Consider the following 17283-nt stretch of genomic DNA (forward strand, 5'->3'; position numbering starts at 1 on the left):
AAAGGCACATATTTCTTCTTTTGATACATGTTCAGTCTCCCTGTCACATTAAGTATTTAAAGAAATATGCTAATCTATAGACTGATCACAAATGAAATCCAAAAACAATTAACAAACAGAACACCATCTGAAATGATGGCATTATTATTATTATTATTAGGATATGATATAGAAAACATGAGCTTGAGAAGACACGCAAAAGCAAAGTAGCTTTTTAGCTCCATTTGTGTCCATTCCATTAGGCCTACTTGATGAGGGAGGTGAGGAAATTGAATATCATATAAAATAAATATAAAATCCAGTATGTAACAAACCTGGAACCTGAACACACGCACAATATAAAAAAAAAAAAAAAAAAATTATGGATCGTCTGGTTTATAAAGCATAAAGTAAACAGAACATACACAAAAAAATTAGTAATTCTAGAACAGGCCTTTTAAAAGTACTGGTGCAGCATTTGAGTAGTTCGGTATAACGCACTGGTTGACGGTTCACGTTCCTAAGCTGTGTACCTGCTCTTTCTCGAAATTGGAACAAAGATATTTCCAGGTGTTGAGCTCTCATAACGTTTCGTACAATGGCTGACGGGCGGTTCCCTTTCAGTCGATTCACTCGGTACAACACATAAGTATGGGATATCACGCCCTCGCGTGTCCTGGCTGAAGAAACCTTTATTCACGCCTTTACGGCAGATGACGTGTGATGACACGCGCAAGGCCCCGCCCGCACATATAGCCGCTGCCATCACCGTCATCCCTCAGTTCTTACGCTCTTCACCTCGCTGAGAACACCTCTGCTGAGTTGGGCTAGCTAGCTACTGCTAGTTAGCTCCGTTGTCTGCCAACTTGAACCTAGCTTAACTGCCCCTGTTGGTGTTAGCCTCCACCGCCCAGCTGGTGCGTAGGCTGCCCGCGGAGCGCTATTTTCAAGTTTTTCTTGTGCAGCGTTTCGCTTTGCGTTTTGGGAATGGACTCCAAACCGAAGCGAGCAAAGCAGAAATCTTCTGTTCGCCCCTGTCCTCAGGGATGTGGTTTCTCTTTGCACGACAGCGACCAGCACGATGCCTGCCCTGTCTGCCTGGGGATCGTCCACGCTAGGAGAGCGTTGACGGAGCCCGAAGCTTGTGCGTTTTGTCGCCAGCTCCGACGCTCGACCCTGGAAAGACGGGTGACGTTTGTGGAAAGAGTGCTGGGACGCTCGGCTGTCGCACGGCATGACCCTCTTCTTTCCGAGTCTGGAGCCCCGGCTTCGTCCGAGTCCGAAGACGAAAATTTTCAGGTCGATGTCCCCGCGATTAGCTGGGCTGACCACATGGAATACGTTGACGGGTTAGCCGATGACGGACCGGAACCATGCAGGAGCGCTGACGGGCTTCAGCCTGGGTTGAAGCCCGCCAGCGCTCCCCAGGAAGACGATGACGTGCTGGACATCGGCCTGGACATCCATGGTTTGTCGGAGGATGAGCAGGAGAGCTCATTGTCGACCCAATATGCCGCCGCTGCTGCGCCGGTCGGCCACGATGACACCTCTCTTTTCTCCCTGTTTCGCCGTGCCGCTGAGAAGCTGCAGGTGGACTGGCCCTCTCCTCCACCAGCTCGGAAGCCGTCGCGGTTTGCGGGTTTTTTCCTTCCACCGGAGCCCGCAACGGCCAAAAACTGCCTCCCCATGTTCCCAGACTTTCTCTGCGAGCTAACAGCGTCATGGGACAAACCTCTGTCTACCCGCGTCACTGTGCCCGGCTATGGACAGTACATGGAATTGGACGGCGCCGAGGGAGCTGGTTTAGCTAACCCACCCCCTATGGAGCCGTCTCTGGCTGCTTATCTGGCCCCGTCCCATAACCATGGTGTCGGTGGCCCCGCAACTCTGCCGTCCAAGCACTGCAGATTCTCGGCCTCGCAGCTGGAGAAGATTTATCGGGCTCAGGCCGGCACCGCTCGAGCCATGAGCTCCGTCACCATGCTCCAGACGTACCAAGCAATGTGCCTGGCGGAGCTTGGATCGCTGGTTCCGGAGGACAGCCCGCTGTCACCTCTTCTTAACGAGGTTAGAGTCACCACGGATTACATCCTCCGTGCGTCTCGCTGTGCAGCGCTCTCCCTGGGCAGAGGGATGGCTTCGACGGTGGTGGCGCAGAGGCACCTGTGGCTGACCCTCTCCGACGTCCCTGATAGAGACAGAGCTGTGTATCTGGACGCACCAGTGTCTGCGGCTGGGTTATTCGGACATTCACTTGAAGCCATTCAGGCTAGATTCGATCTGAGGAAGAAGCAGACGGAAGCTCTGCGCGACATCATCCCCAGACGCCAGCCCCAGCCCAAGCCCACTGCTAGCTCTCACAGGCCCGCCGCTCCTCTGACAGCTGGCAAGAGACCGGCGCCCACTGCTGGAGTGGGAGGGCCGCCGGCGAGAGCACGTACTCCGGCCCGAGCTCCACGCCAGTCGGCCTGGGGCAAAGGCCCTCCCCCGGGCCCCCGACGGGACCCGACGCCCAGGAGGAAGAAGCCTCAGCCCTCCTAGCTGTGATTGCGAGTGGGGAAGGGATCCGGCAGCAGGGAGACGCTGCTCTTACCCCTCTGTTGCCGCACAAGAGGTGCCGCTTAAGTTCTGTTCAGGTTGTCAGCCCCAGAAGGCGCTGCACTTCCCTATCGCGGTCTCCCAAGCACATAACCCCTGCACACGGTTCAGATGTGTTGAATGTTCAAGCGGCCACATCGAGTGTTCCCGCTGTTTTTCATTGTTATGCCCCGGAAAAGGTGCACCCAACAAAATGTATAAATGTACATGTTCCCAGGTTGCAATCAATAAAGAGTGTTGTTTACTCTCAAACAATCTCAAATGCTCAACCTGCAGGCGAAATGAGCCAGGTCAGGCAGGGGATGCAGTCCCCTGCAGACACACTGGGGGGCGACGGCGCCCCGCCGTCAGTGCTGCAGGCCAGCCGGCTGGCTGCTCACTTCCCTCAGTGGCGCGCTTGCGCCCCCTCTCCGTGGGTGCTGCAAACCGTTGCCATGGGTTACCGGTTGCAGTTCCGGGTCAAGCCGCCTCGTTTCCAAAGAGTCGTGAACACGATTGTCAACCCCGAGGCAGCCTTGGTACTCAGAGAGGAAATACAGGCGCTATTACAGAAGAGAGCAATACGGGTGGTCCCCGCTTCGGAGACGGACAAAGGTTGGTACAGCCGTTATTTTGTCATTCCGAAGAAAGGGGGAGGGCTTCGTCCCATCCTCGACCTGCGAGTCTTGAACACGTACCTGCGAACGTACAGGTTCAGGATGCTAACACTCAGACAGCTCCTGAGTGCAGTCGGCCCGGGAGATTGGTTTGCGACAATCGATCTAACAGATGCTTATTTTCATGTCGCTATACACCCGAAACACAGGCAGTTTCTGAGGTTTGCATTCGAGGGCGTAGCCTACGAATACCTAGTGCTGCCGTTCGGGCTGTCGCTCGCTCCCCGCACCTTTACGAAATGTGCCGAGGCAGCGCTAGCGCCCCTCAGGAAGAGGGGCATCCGCATCTTGGCCTACCTGGACGACTGGGCTCTCGTGGCTTGCTCCAGAGAACAGGCGGAGACGCAGCTGTCGCGGGTTCTGTCACACATTCAGACACTGGGGTTCTCTGTGAACTTTCAGAAGAGCTCGCTAATCCCAGGTCAACAGATCGCTTTTCTCGGTCTGGAAATATGCTCTCTTTCCAGCCGCGCACGGTTGTCAGAGCACAGAGTGGCCGCGTTTCATCGCTGCCTCGCTCAATTTCAGCTGGGACGCAGACTGCGTTTCCAGACGATATTGCGCTTGTTGGGCATGATGGCATCTATGATCGCCGTAGTGCCGCTTGGGCTGTTGAAAATGAGAGCGTTTCAACGCTGGACTCTCTCTCACCGTTTGTGTGCTTCGCGTCACCTCCGGAGGAGGCTGCCGGTGACTGCGTCTTGCATGCTAGCTCTCCGTCCTTGGAGGGAGCCCGGGCTACTGCACCAGGGCTCTCGGATTGGGAGGGTGTTGTTTCGCAAGGTGGTGTCCACAGATGCTTCCCTAAGTGGGTGGGGAGCGCTGTGCGAGGGTGCGTCAGTGAGAGGGATCTGGTCCGCGGCTCAGCGCCAGCTGCACATCAACCACTTAGAGCTGTTAGCAGTGTTCTTAGCTCTAAAGCGTTTCCGTCCAGTCCTGCAGGGCCAGCATGTCTTAGTCAGGACGGACAATTCAACAGTGGTGTCTTATATAAACAGGCAGGGAGGAACACGCTCTCTTCCCCTGTTGCAGCTGTCTCGCTCTCTGCTGTTATGGTGCAGTGTTCATTTTCTGACTCTAAGAGCCACCCATGTCCCGGGCCACCTGAACCTGGGGCCGGACCTTCTCTCCAGGGGGGGTCCTCTGGTGAGAGAATGGAGGTTACACCCTTCAATAGTGGCTCAGATTTGGGATCTATTTGGCGAGGCGCAAATAGATCTTTTTGCTTCCAGGGTGAATGCTCACTGCCCCCTGTACTTCTCCATAATCGACCACGATGCACCCTTGGGCTTGGACGCGCTAGCGCACCAATGGCCAGACGTGCTCCTGTATGCATTTCCCCCAGTGGAAATGATATCTCCAATTCTGGAGAGGGTGCGTCGGCATTCCCTCTCTCTGATCCTGGTGGCCCCTTGGTGGCCCGCGAAGTCGTGGTATGCAGAAATAATCAGCCTGCTTGCAGCAAGTCCTTGGCAGCTTCCTCTCCGCAGGGATCTCCTCTCTCAGGCGGGGGGGGAAGTGTTTCATCCGCGCCCGGATCTGTGGCACCTTCATGCTTACCTGCTGAGAGGTTAAACTTGGTTGCTAAGGGTCTGCCACCTAGTGTGGTAGCGACGATTCAGAGCGCCAGGGCCTCGTCTACTAGAGGCTTGTACGCTTACAAATGGCGAGCCTTCGAGCGATGGTGCCAGGACCGCCACACTCTCCCATTTCAGTGCTCTATTGTGGATGTTTTGACATTCCTGCAGGAGCTGTTGGATAAAGGCCTTTCGTTTTCGACGATCAAGGTTTATTTAGCGGCTATATCTGCTTGTCATATCGGTTTTGACGGGGTGACACCAGGTGCGCATCCCCTCGCCGTGCGTTTTCTGAAAGGGGTTCGCCGGCTGAGGCCCGTGCTTAAGTCCAGTGTCCCGGCTTGGGACTTGTCTTTGGTGCTGGAGGCCCTTTGTGGCCCTCCGTTTGAACCCGTTGAGTCGGTAGATATGAAACTTCTTTCGTATAAGACCGCATTACTTCTCGCTTTGGCCTCGGCGAAGCGAGTGGGGGACCTTCATGCGCTGTCTGTGCATCCTGCCTGCACACAGTTTTCTCCTGATGGCCGCAAGGTCGTATTGCGTCCGAATGCCGCCTATCTTCCCAAGGTCATGCCTGCATCTTATAGTTCAATGGAGTTTGAGTTGCTGAGCTTTTGCTCCCCTCCTTTTGAATCTGAGGAGCAGAGGAGGGTGCATTCTCTTTGTCCGGTGCGTGCGCTACGCACCTACATTGAGCGCACTCGGGATGTGCGTTTGTGTGACCAGTTGTTTGTCTGCTTCGCTAATCCGAATAGGGGTAGAGCTCTGTCCAGACAGAGGCTGTCCCACTGGATTGTAGAAGCTATCTCGCTGGCATACAGCACCGGAGGTTTTGCGTTGCCCCACGGGGTGGGAGCTCATTCCACCAGGGGGATGGCGACCTCATGGGCTCTTTTTAGAGGGGTGCCTGTGGCTGATATTTGTGCAGCGGCTAATTGGGCGTCGCCGCACACTTTTGTGCGGTTTTATCGGTTGGACGTTACAGCCCCTTCGGTGGCTCATGCTGTCCTTTCTGCTGGGTCTACCACTCACTAAGGATGTGGTGGTCCCGTTCCGGTTCGGTGGCTGCTCTGCGGGGCGTGTATATAGGTCCCATACTTATGTGTTGTACCGAGTGAATCGACTGAAAGGGAACGATTAGTTATGTCTATAACTTCTGTTCCCTGAAGGAGAGGAACGAGGTACAACACAGGGTGGCCCCACTGAGCAGTTGGCTCGGTGAAGAGCGGCTATCGAACTGAGGGATGACGGTGATGGCAGCGGCTATATGTGCGGGCGGGGCCTTGCGCGTGTCATCACACGTCATCTGCCGTAAAGGCGTGAATAAAGGTTTCTTCAGCCAGGACACGCGAGGGCGTGATATCCCATACTTATGTGTTGTACCTCGTTCCTCTCCTTCAGGGAACAGAAGTTATAGACATAACTAATCGTTTCCTTTTTGTTTCCACCGAACTATAATGAAGAAACAGGTAGCTCTAGTTTTGTTTCAGACGCAGAGACGAGCAGCGTACAGTACAGAAAACTGCAGCACAGACACGCCCACTGTTTTGATTTGAGAACGGACGAAACCAAAAGAAGTAGCCGCATTTTTAATGTCTTTTTCAAGGTAGAAAATAGTTTAGTTCAATGGTTTATTATGTTTATAGCTGCATTTTTCTATGTGACCACAGCCACGCATACAGGATAGATGTTGCTGTGAAACAGGAAAGGCGTCTATCATTGTTTAACCATCCCCCCCTTATTGGTGAAAATGGTTTAGTCCAAGTTTGAAACGACGTTTTGAACTGGAGGTTTTTAAACTGCGGAAAGAAACACTGTAACGTTTCTAACATACTACTTACCTCTAAAACCTATACTATATTCTTTAAATAACAGCAACAGGTAAGTTCGCCTTTAGAAAGGTGTCATATTTTCATTTCTGTGTAGTCCTATTTTTGACTTTAATAAATACATTTTTACTCATTTTATTTTATGTAATTTTTTTGTTAATACTTTAATGTACACATGTAATAGTACATTTTCTGTGTGTGGAGTGTAGGTGTACCCAATTTTACCCTTGTACCCAACTTCATTAGTTTTCTTTTTTTTCCTAATAAATAATGTTTAACCTAAATATTTATGTTTATATCAATAAACATATTTATATCAATAGTTGCTATAGTGTGTGTGTGTGTGTGTGTGTGTGTACATATGTATGTGTGTATATATAAATATAGAAAAATGTGTGTTTATATAGATAGAGTTGAATATAGATACAGGACTATTGTACATTTATAGAAAAAGATGAAAACCCCTTATAATTTCCTAGAAGTAGTCACACTTTATGTTCTTTTTGATCACTAGTCCCCAAACCAGGGGGCAAATCTTTGAAACTGTAGCTGTGCTGTTTCTCATTAAAATATGACTAAAACTGTTGCTTGATTGTTAATCAATTGACGAACAGTCTCAACCATGACCATTTTGAGTGGAGGCGTAGTTAAAACCTGACAAAAGTGACTATTTGTACCACGTTAACGAGTGATTTAAATGTCTAGACTTCTTCTGAAATGCCAAATCAGAGAGAGGGAGCCACTGATGATTCCCCTGCTGACCTTCCCTGTCTGGAAAAACTTGACTCTCCAACAGGTACGTGGCAGTTATTACAGCAGTTATTGTTTTCAGGCACATTCAGGGGCCATTAGTAATTGAAATATTACCACTGTGGCAGTTTTAATTATCTGTGGGTGTGTGTGTCCTGTCTGTGGTGTCAGGGAGCCCACCCACTGCCTCATTATCCAGTCTAATGGAGCTGGAAAATTGTGTTTCCAACATGAGTCTTGCACATGAGATAGTGGTGAACAGAGACTTCTGCTTCAAACCCCGAAATCCTTCTACAGACAGGCAAGAAAACACTTAACCACATCTACAGTGACCTTGGTTATTCTTAGTTCCTATATTAATGAGTGTTTTTACCCTTGAGCTGTTCTTTTAATCTGCTTGTCTGCAGCCTGGAGGGTAGAGTGACAGAAATCGTTCACCGGGCCTTTTGGGACAGTCTTCAGGAGCAGCTGAACAGCGATCCTCCAAACTACAGCCACGCTGTCCTTCTGCTGCAGGAAGTCAAAACTGTGAGTATCTGGCATTGTAAGGGTCAAAAGGAAAGCACAAACATGATCACCAACCTTACAAAAGGAGAAATTAGCGCTATCTGATCAATAAAGCATTACTTTAATTCACAATGTATTTGTTATGATGCTGTCAAAAATATTCAGGTTTATAAGAAATGTGAAGACAAAAAAAATCTTACATTTTAGATCTTTTAGGGGTTTTTTTGTACCAATTAAAAAGTCATTTTTAAAGTGACATAAAACAGAAAAATCAGAGAAATACACGTCACAATGATATTACAACAAATTGGGTTTGGCAACTGTGTGGCAGTCCTTTATACATCACTTTGATGTGTAGAAATCCTGTTGTGGGCAGATGTCCCAGTCCTTTTCACACAAGAAAGAAGCTGAACAGCTGCTTGTTTCAGAATTTCAAAATTGATGAAATCTTTGTGCCTTACATTGAATGAAAATGTTGGTGATTTAAAATATACAGTACAAGGGAAGTGATTATCCAGTTCATTTCTTTGATCATACTGAAAAAACAACATTGCATATTTTGAGATGAAATATTAGGTCACTGCAAAGTGTATTTGTAGCTTCTGGGAACCCCAACATATATACCCAGATGTTTATCTTTAATATAGTCACACTACTGCGCCTCCACAAGGTTTGCACAGATTTATTTAAAACAGATGAGAGGTTCAGGTTTGGCTGCTTTGAGTGTACATTTACTTAGAGAAGCTCTGTCTTTGCACAATCTTCTATTTCCTGTAAATTTAAATAAGAAATGGAATAAGATCCCTTGAGCACATATGTAGATTTTCATATCTTCTCTTTTGATTCCAAAAAAAAGGAGAAGAAATTAAAAAAACAGAAAGAAACTGGCCATGTCATCTTTAATCAAACCCATATTCTACTCTACTTTTATCTTAGATGTGTGCTTGTATTTTATAGCTTGTTTAAGATTGTGTTTATCTGCCCAGGGATTGTAAACTTGGTAGTAGCTAAATCTTTATTAAATAGACTTAAAAAACAGTTCCAAGTGAGTGTTTGCAGTGTATTATATTAAAAGAACTGGATAAACTGAATACTTCCAAACAAAACATAACATGTTAGTGAAAACAGACATTTTTCTTCACATTAGATGCTTCAGTCCCTGCTCTTGCCTGCTCACGTCAGACTGAGGTCTCAGCTTGACGAGGTGCTGGATATGGATCTGATTGGGCAGGAGGTCGACCACGGGGCTCTGGACCTCCACCAACTGGCGGAATTCGTTATCAACACCATGGCATCTTTATGTGCTCCGGTGCGCGACCCAGAAGTCAGAGCACTGCGGGATCTCAAGGAACCTGTGGAGCTCCTGAGGTAAGAAGCAGGTTAACAACACCTGCAGCGAATAAACTTGTGTCTGACATGGAATCAGTGGCAGGCTGTGGCCCTGTTTAAAATCCAGCATGCAGCAAGCTGTATTCCTGTAATGACATCACTTGCAGACCACATTATTACCATGAAATGTAACGTAAAACCGAATTAATATACATTCACTGATCAGTTTTCTGCTTAGTAATGCAGTACCAATATAAGATAAATCCAAACTTCTTTTCAGTTGGTGTGAGTTTGGATGCTCCGTTCTGCAGTAATACCTCTCATAATGTCCAATTAGGACTAAAAATAATCTTCAGTATGTGCAAATATTTAAAAGTGCTTGTAAATTCTTGTTTTAAAAATAGTATAAATCCCACCAGAATTAACTAAATCTATTTAAACAATATAAAGATGCAAATCTATTAATTTATATCCAAAGCATCTATATGTTGTGCTGAAGAGATATTAACTAAAATTGAACTTTGGCCAAGCTGTACTATCATGTAATACCACTTTGCGCCACATGATGATGCTGTGAGTTGTGTAACCTTTATTTAACTGGGCAAGTCCTTTGCTCTACCTGCTATTTCTTGAGGAAATGCATGTAGAGCTAAAGTATCCACTGTTTAAAACATCTCCAAACGCCTATTAAAATTCTGCCCTCTAGTGGTTGAGGTTACCTTATTTCCAAGAATGTCAAAAAAGGTTTTACTCAAACATTATTCCTCCCAGGGAGATCTTCCGTGTCTTGGGTCTCATGAAGACCGACATGGTTAACTTCACCATTCAAAGCCTGAGGCCTCATCTCATGCAGCAGGCCATACAGTACGAGCGGGCGAAATTCCAGCAGATCCTGGACAAGCAGCCAGGTGAGAAGGGATTTCATTTCCAGCACTCTTCAATCTTCAACTTCACTGGTGCAACGAGTGATAGATGATAAAGGTGACTTTGTGAGTGCTACATTTATGGTCGCTAGATATTTCAGTTTTCAATTGAACCTCTTTTGACCCTCGTCTCTCTAAAGTACCATCCTGCCATTTTTCTGCTTCTCATATATTGGGTAAGGAGTGGGACAGCCAATCCCTGAACTGAGTTTTTGGCTCATGTACTCTGCTTCTGTAGCGCTGGCTAATCAGAGTAACTGGCAGCGTGACAGTCACTGGTGCTGAATAAGCCATGTTAGCATCCATCCATTTATTTTGTTAATCGCTCATCCAACTTAGGGTCATGGGGGGAGTTGCAGCCTATCCCAGCTGTCATATAGTCAGAGTCAGCCTTTACAAAAGGCTGACAAAGAGAACCACACAGTCTCACATCCACACTTAGTTGTTTTGTTTTGGGTTGTTTTTTAATGTAATTGTTTCATCTAATAAACTCCAGAGTAGACACCATGCTTATGGAGTCATTAGACAAATAATCAGTAACAGCCATTTAGGATATTGACCCCAAGTGGTCAAAATGGGAATTAGAATCGTGTAACTCCCCGTGGTTTGATTTTCAGGATTAAAAAAATTTACCTGCAGTGGGAGATTTTTGCCAAACAATTTTTTCTCACTACTCTGGTGAGTAGTTTAAATACTGAAAAGTCTAAATAGTAAGCAAGATCATGAGTTAAGCAAAAGAGTTTTATCACCTGGGAGAGACACTTGGTGCAATCCCATGTGAAGCCTTTGTTGGGATTACTGGAGCGTATTCCAAGTGTCATCGAGTGACATGTCAAGGAAAAGGAGAAGACGAGACGGGTCCTTTTTAAGAGCAGCAAAAGAACTGGAGAACTTCAAGACATGTCAAGGAGGTAATTTAGCCATTTAAATCAGCTGTGTTGGAACAAGGACACATCTAAAACCTGCAGGACACTGGTCCCTGAGGCCTGGAGTTGGACACCCCTGTTCTAGAGTCATCACAGCAATCAGGTTTTCACCAGCTGTCTCTAACCAGAAACCACCTTTTACTGGGTCCAGCTCCTCCACCACATCCGACACCAGTTCCACAGACTTAACTCCAAGGCTATAGTCCCAGGTCAATTGCAAATGTAACATAAAAGGTCAATATATGCTGATAGATTACTCTTCATAAAAAGACAAAGTGGGATGGAGATGATTGACTTTTTAACAGAGCACCACAGTCTTAGACTAAGGTAGGTGTGGGGAAAACCACAGAGGTAAATTTAAGAAATTATTGTGCTTTAAAGGTGCATATTTAAATATGTAAATAATAAGTACAAACACATACAAGGTAAACGCAGTTTTAGCAAAATAACTCAAGTATGAATTCACAGCTAATCCCTACATGAGTTTCTAGTTTCTACTGAATAGAGCATGTTTATTTTTTTAAATGATGGTCTCATTAGTTTAAAAATTGATGATAAAGCAGGGGATGCTTTAAGTTGCATGGAGTTATTGCTCAGTTTCTCAGTCGATCTCCGCCTCAATCATCACAAAGTCTAAAATGGGGATGGTGAAAATGCTCAGCTCGAGGCTTGACAAACCACAGTGACATAACCATGGCTACATCCATCTTTAATGAACAGTCTATGGCTCTGTCTCGCTCAGTAGCCACTAAAATCCATGATTCACTTAGTCGGTCTCATCTGTGCAGTTTCAGTTTTTTAGTATATTCTTAATCATTTCATAATTTGTCACTTCTCTTCAGATTCTTTGGACAATACCACTGCTTGGCTTCAGACAGCAGCGTCTGAGGTGGTGTCGCCGTGTGAGGCGCAGTCTGATTCTCCCGGTCCTGACAGCCGCGGTCCTTTCAGCCCCACCGCTGTCCTCAACCGGGCCTACATACGTCTTCTCCACTGGGACCCACAGGACCAGAAATACCCTGAGGTCAGCTGCCGTCTGAAAAATTACATCACGCCCATGCTTTTCATCGGACCCGGTGATATTTTATTGATTATGAGGGAATGTTCAGTTTGCCTACCCATTCCTCCTCACTGGTTAAAAGCATGTGAACTGATTTTAGACGCTGCATTAATATAATTGATGAATCATGACAGTTTGCATTTATATACTCTATGACCCCTGGAAATTCATCAATTACCTGTGGCTTCGCAATCTTATTTAGGGTTATAACCATTAGACTCTTTATTGAGGTATTGATTTCATATTTATGCGGAAAACATTGCCCCCTTGTGACCCCAATCTGCCTTCCACACACAGACCATCCTGATGGATCGGGCCCGCCTGGATGCTCTTGGTCAGCGGCTCCAGATGTTGGTCCTGGAGGCGTCGGTGCTGCTCTTGACTAACGCTCAGTGCGGCCGCGTCGTTTTCTCCCTGCAGGGGTTTGTAGGTAAACTCAGGCAGTCCATCACTGCCCTGCTGGAGGGCAGTCACACAAGGTAAGAGGAGGATGTGGTGATGCATGTACTGGCTGTCACAGGGAACAGGTATTGTATGAGAAAGAAACCAATGGAGGTGACATGAGGCAACTAGCTTGTCAGAACAGATCCAGCTAACCTCATTCTTTCTGTTCAAGAGAGGGCGTGTCATGATTAGCGGATAAATGTGGAACAGCAGCTTGTAATGTTCGAGGTCTGCTTGCACTCTGGTCCGAGCTGCAATAAAAGGCATTATTTAAACGCCAGAAGAGAAATCCTGAGCAAAATTAGAAGCCATTGCCATGGTTGAACATTTTTGCTTTGGTGTGTTGTAACAATGAATATCTCAAACTTGGCCTGGATTCATAGTTGACAAACTTCAAAAACTGAACCAATCAGCATGCGAGATGAGGCTAACTTGTTAGAGCTGTTTAGGGGTACGAGGTTTATCTAACATTTGTGAGGAGTTATCAGCTATAATCAAGCCTGACTGTTCAGATCATCTATGAACTCTATGAACTGGATCTGTTTTACCTGACTGTCTTTTATGCATATACTGTTACCATGGTGGATGCTAATATTAAACATGACCAGAGTTTCAAAATAAAGCAGTCCTAGACGGCATATCTCCGCCATGGCTGAAGATGACCTCAAATCAATTTCATAGATTTGAAAAAAAATGTTTGAATTATTTTGTGATGTTTTCTTGAAAAAATACAAACAATGTTTGATATTTGGCAAGTTCTCCAATTTTGTCAGACATTGGTTTGTTTTGTTGTGTTTTTTTTTTAACTCTGGCTCTAAATTTTGTCAACAAGAGCAGGTATCCTTAATATGGTCACAGCGCAGCCTGTGAGCACAGAAGCCCCACCTACCTGCTGTTCAAACCGTCTGTTTGACAGCGACAGCCAGTCAGAAGAAAGTTGGCTTAAAAGGGAGCGTGGTCTTAGAGTTAGAGGAGCTAACACTGTTTGTTTGAGATAGTAGAAGTAGTAGAAGTGGAGTAAGGAATATTTTGAACTTCCCCAACTTTAAAATGATGGAGTCTAAATGAGGATAATAGTTCTAATTTAAAATTTCTAACACTGTAGAAGCTGTTCTGAAAAATTGAGTTCCAGACAATCTGGCATTTGCTCTTCAAAATCTATTTCCATGTCAAACATCTGTGGCTCAATTACTCCTACGTTAGTTTTATCATTGCATAGCAGAAAGTAGTCTTTCAGTGTTAACTGTCAGAGCAAAGCAGATATGCCTCAGCAGCAGGCAAGCAGCAGACGAGGTGAGAGGGCACAGAAGACGACACTAATTTGCATTTTCATAAATACGCATCTACTAAAAAGAGGCAAGGGTGTAGAATTATATTTAAGCCATTTTAAGGAGTGCACTCATGGAAACAAATGTGTAATTGTGAAAAACAAAGATGAGTTTGTAGGAGTTTAATCAATGGGCAGGAGAGGAACTTTAATCAAAATCCTGCTCTTGGAGAACTCCTTTATTACTTCCATCAGTTCCTGTGCATAGATGCGTAGGCCTGTGAGACAATATATGTCTGATGAAGAATGCTGATGGTTGGTCTGATGCCGGTTTCTGGTGCTACAGGGAAGCTGACCTGAAGGGGGCCTTGTTGGGGATTGGGGAGATAGTATTGCAGCAGATGTCTGAAGCGCTGGCTACTCAGGGAGGAGCAGCCCTGCCGGAGGAGAGCCAGGATCTGCTGAAGGGACAAATATCTGAGCTGTGGAAACACAACAACCCAGTCTGTGTGCTTATAGGTAAGACAGGATGGGGGAAATGAAATATATCCACATATTGGACTTACATCAGTGTGTATTACTATATAATGTCAGCTGTTTACGTTTTGTAAGGTGTGAGTGGAAAAAATGGCCATTATAGACTACCGTTACTGGAAAAACATTTTTAAAAGAAGTATATTTTACGTAGCAAAAACTCATGTTTGGAGAATCAAAATTTTCAATGGACAGATTAAACTAATCAGTTAATTTGATCTTTTTTATTTGTGTAAAATGTCACAAGAAAGACCATGGTGATATCAGGATGTTGACGCAGATCATGTTCCTTGAAAAATAAATCCTCAAAGTATTTATTATAAAAACTACAGAGTATTTGCATATGTTTTTTCCTTCTTTTTAAAAAGAAATATTATCTTGTATTTTATATATTATAAGATTATAATATTTATAATACAGATAAGCATCTACTCTGTATTTCTTTATATATTGCTTCCGAAAAGCCAGACTTTATTGTAGTGGTCTTGAGCAATGGTTCTCCACGCTTTCTGAAGGTCTTTTGAACGTGTGCTTTGACTATTGGCTGCTTTTTCCACTCATTTTCTGTCCACTCCTTGTACCTGACCATTTTCACAGGAATATTTTTTGTTTGTTAAACCACTTGAACCTGACTTATGAGTCATTCAAATAAGCACTTAAGGGACAAACCAGTGTTTGTCACACTGTTATTAGCAGCCTGTTCCCATATCTTCAGTTGAATCTATAAACAACAAGAGCTATTAGCTGAAAACTTGGCATATGTTGGCATGATGTCCAGTGTGTCCTCAAAGACATTGAGAAGGCATCAGGTTTTTGGTTAAGTTCTTACTTCATTAAAATTTAGGATAACTTGGCCAAACAGAGTGGTTAAAAAAAAAGCGGTCCTGGAAAAATATTTTCATTAAGATAGATAAGTACATGTTCCTGCACTTTAATGCTGCTGAGTTTAGATAATCTCTGTTTAAACTTGGATGTGTGCTGCTGCAGAGCTGACTTCTCTCCCTCCTTCTCTCCATCAAACAGGAGAAAGGGTACAGGGTTTCCTCCAGGACACGCTGCGGGGCGGCCCTGCTAAAAGGAGTCCAGAGCTGCCTGCTCCCCTCGGGCTGCTGAGTGCTGAGCTAGTTGAGCTGGGGACGGCCTTTGGGCGAATCGTCCACTTCAACCAAACAGTCTTTGGTCCCTTCTATGCGCCCATCCTCAGGAAACTGCTGTTCCAGCCAGTAGGGGCCGAGGCTGGGGAGGACTCGCGCTAAACTGAGGCTGACCCTTTCAGTTTGTAGCTACATTCTTAGGCAATTTAAAGAAACAAAGGCACAGAACCAAAATCCTGTGTTGCCTTATACATATTTACTGCCTTGAAAAAAACAAACACGTGAAAGAAATTTTAGTAATTCTGACCCAGGTGAAAGCTATAATTATTATATTTAGCCATTTTAAGACGCTGAATGTGAATGGTTTTAGAAATCAGAGCACCAAAGAACATATGATGAGTCTGTAAATAATACTTAAGCTTTAATATGTAGCTCTTCATGTTGAAAAATGTTTATGAGTAACTTACCAAAGACAGCATGCACCTTTTCAATATTTTTATTATTATTATTTTTTTCTTCTTGAATCAAAAATATACTTGTGTTTCTTTCAGTCGTTGACATTGGAGCGGGTATGTGCTACTAAACAAATACCAAAGTGATATATTTTTTCCACCAGCCATTCAAAGACATGAAAACACGTGAGCTTGAAAGAAATTATCGTTCACCTTGTTACATTTTAAGCAATATTTCAGAAAAAAACTGTTACAGGATGCACATACAATGGGATAAGTTAAATCCTAAAGAGGTCTTATTTTAAAATCTGTATTTTTTTTTCTTTTCAAAAAATACTAATACGGTTTTTAGTATTTTTCCCCCATTACATGTTATTGTAGTGAAGCTTACAAGAGTCCTGTTTTAAATGTATGTACACGCTAACATTTCAAATGTTTGGAGTGACTGTGCTATAGCTGACTGCCAACAAGCAAAGGAAGTATTCAGAAACCAATTTGTGCCCTTTTATTTGCTTCTGGCACTATTTTTGTAACCCATTAACAAACTGTATAAAAAAGATGGACATAGCCCTGGGGTCTATAAAGTAAAGCCAGTGCATAAACGCCTTAAACCTAGATTCTTTATAATGGCCAGCAGGGGCCAATTCTGGAAGCAGTCAAAGTCAGACAGTGTACAAGTGAGGAAAAACTGCAGTTCCTTTAGTGACCACTTGTGTCTCCATTGACTCTCATGTTTAATCCACAATCTTGGTACAAAAACAGATTTGGTCACAACTATACAGTTTTTTCCCCCCGCTCATACAATAAATAATAATTATAAATACAGAAGCAGACAGTTGGTGATTTCATTGGTCGCTACCTTAGTGATGCACCCAATTGTGATGATACGATACCTGGTAACTTGTATTTGTTTTTTAATAAAAGACTTATTATACTTTCAAATATACTTTTCATAAATAAAATGTTATCCGTCTAATTTATTCAAATTAGTCTTATTTTAGCTCTGCGAGTGACCACTGCATACTTTACAGTGACACTTCTCAAAGTGCCTCGAGGCTACTACTGCTGTGATTTGGCGCTATATAAATGAAATTCAAATGAACTTCTCCTTTACCTGCTGTCACTGTGAGCACACCTTTTATGCATGCGTGGGGTAAAGCCAATAACAGAAACATGAGATGAAATAATACCACATGGAGCTGACAACATGTTACTGTATGTTACTGTAGTAATGCAATAAAAGCTTTTTAACAAGTGTTACACTGAGCATAACAAGAGTGAGGACCAGTGAGAGTGAGCAAACAAGAGAGAGAAGCTGATAGAGAAAGCATCCGAGTCTGAGCTTTTCAGCAAATAAG

General features: G+C 44.7%; 1 protein-coding gene across 2 annotated transcripts; it reads left to right on the plus strand.

The window, feature by feature from the left end:
* Positions 1 to 196: 196 nt before the first annotated feature.
* LOC146574889 (T-complex protein 11-like protein 1) lies at positions 197 to 16905 on the plus strand. 2 transcript variants are annotated; one of them, XM_085274939.1, is made up of 10 exons: positions 197 to 260; positions 7345 to 7435; positions 7561 to 7690; positions 7797 to 7917; positions 9044 to 9264; positions 9997 to 10133; positions 11917 to 12098; positions 12432 to 12613; positions 14192 to 14364; positions 15403 to 16905. In XM_085274939.1, the coding sequence occupies exons 1-10, from the start codon at positions 252 to 254 to the stop codon at positions 15633 to 15635; spliced, it is 1479 nt and encodes a 492-aa protein (XP_085131065.1). In that variant the 5' UTR covers positions 197 to 251; the 3' UTR covers positions 15636 to 16905. The 2 variants fall into 2 exon arrangements, with proteins under 2 accessions (XP_085131065.1, XP_085131066.1); XM_085274940.1 differs by lacking the exon at positions 197 to 260 and adding an exon at positions 6601 to 6691.
* Positions 16906 to 17283: the final 378 nt, after the last annotated feature.

Source organism: Mchenga conophoros, linkage group LG5 (genome assembly GCF_057382185.1).
Source record: "Mchenga conophoros isolate Kocher_MC1m ecotype Shallow Benthic linkage group LG5, M_conophoros_male_GT1.1, whole genome shotgun sequence".
NCBI classification, from domain to species: domain Eukaryota; kingdom Metazoa; phylum Chordata; class Actinopteri; order Cichliformes; family Cichlidae; genus Mchenga; species Mchenga conophoros.

Bases quoted from the DNA above. Each gene is read 5' to 3' on its own strand.
- LOC146574889 (XM_085274939.1), top strand. The intron at 7,918-9,043 runs GTGAGTATCTGG...TCTTCACATTAG, and splicing joins TGCTGCAGGAAGTCAAAACT to ATGCTTCAGTCCCTGCTCTT. The intron at 12,099-12,431 runs GTCAGCTGCCGT...TTCCACACACAG, and splicing joins AGGACCAGAAATACCCTGAG to ACCATCCTGATGGATCGGGC.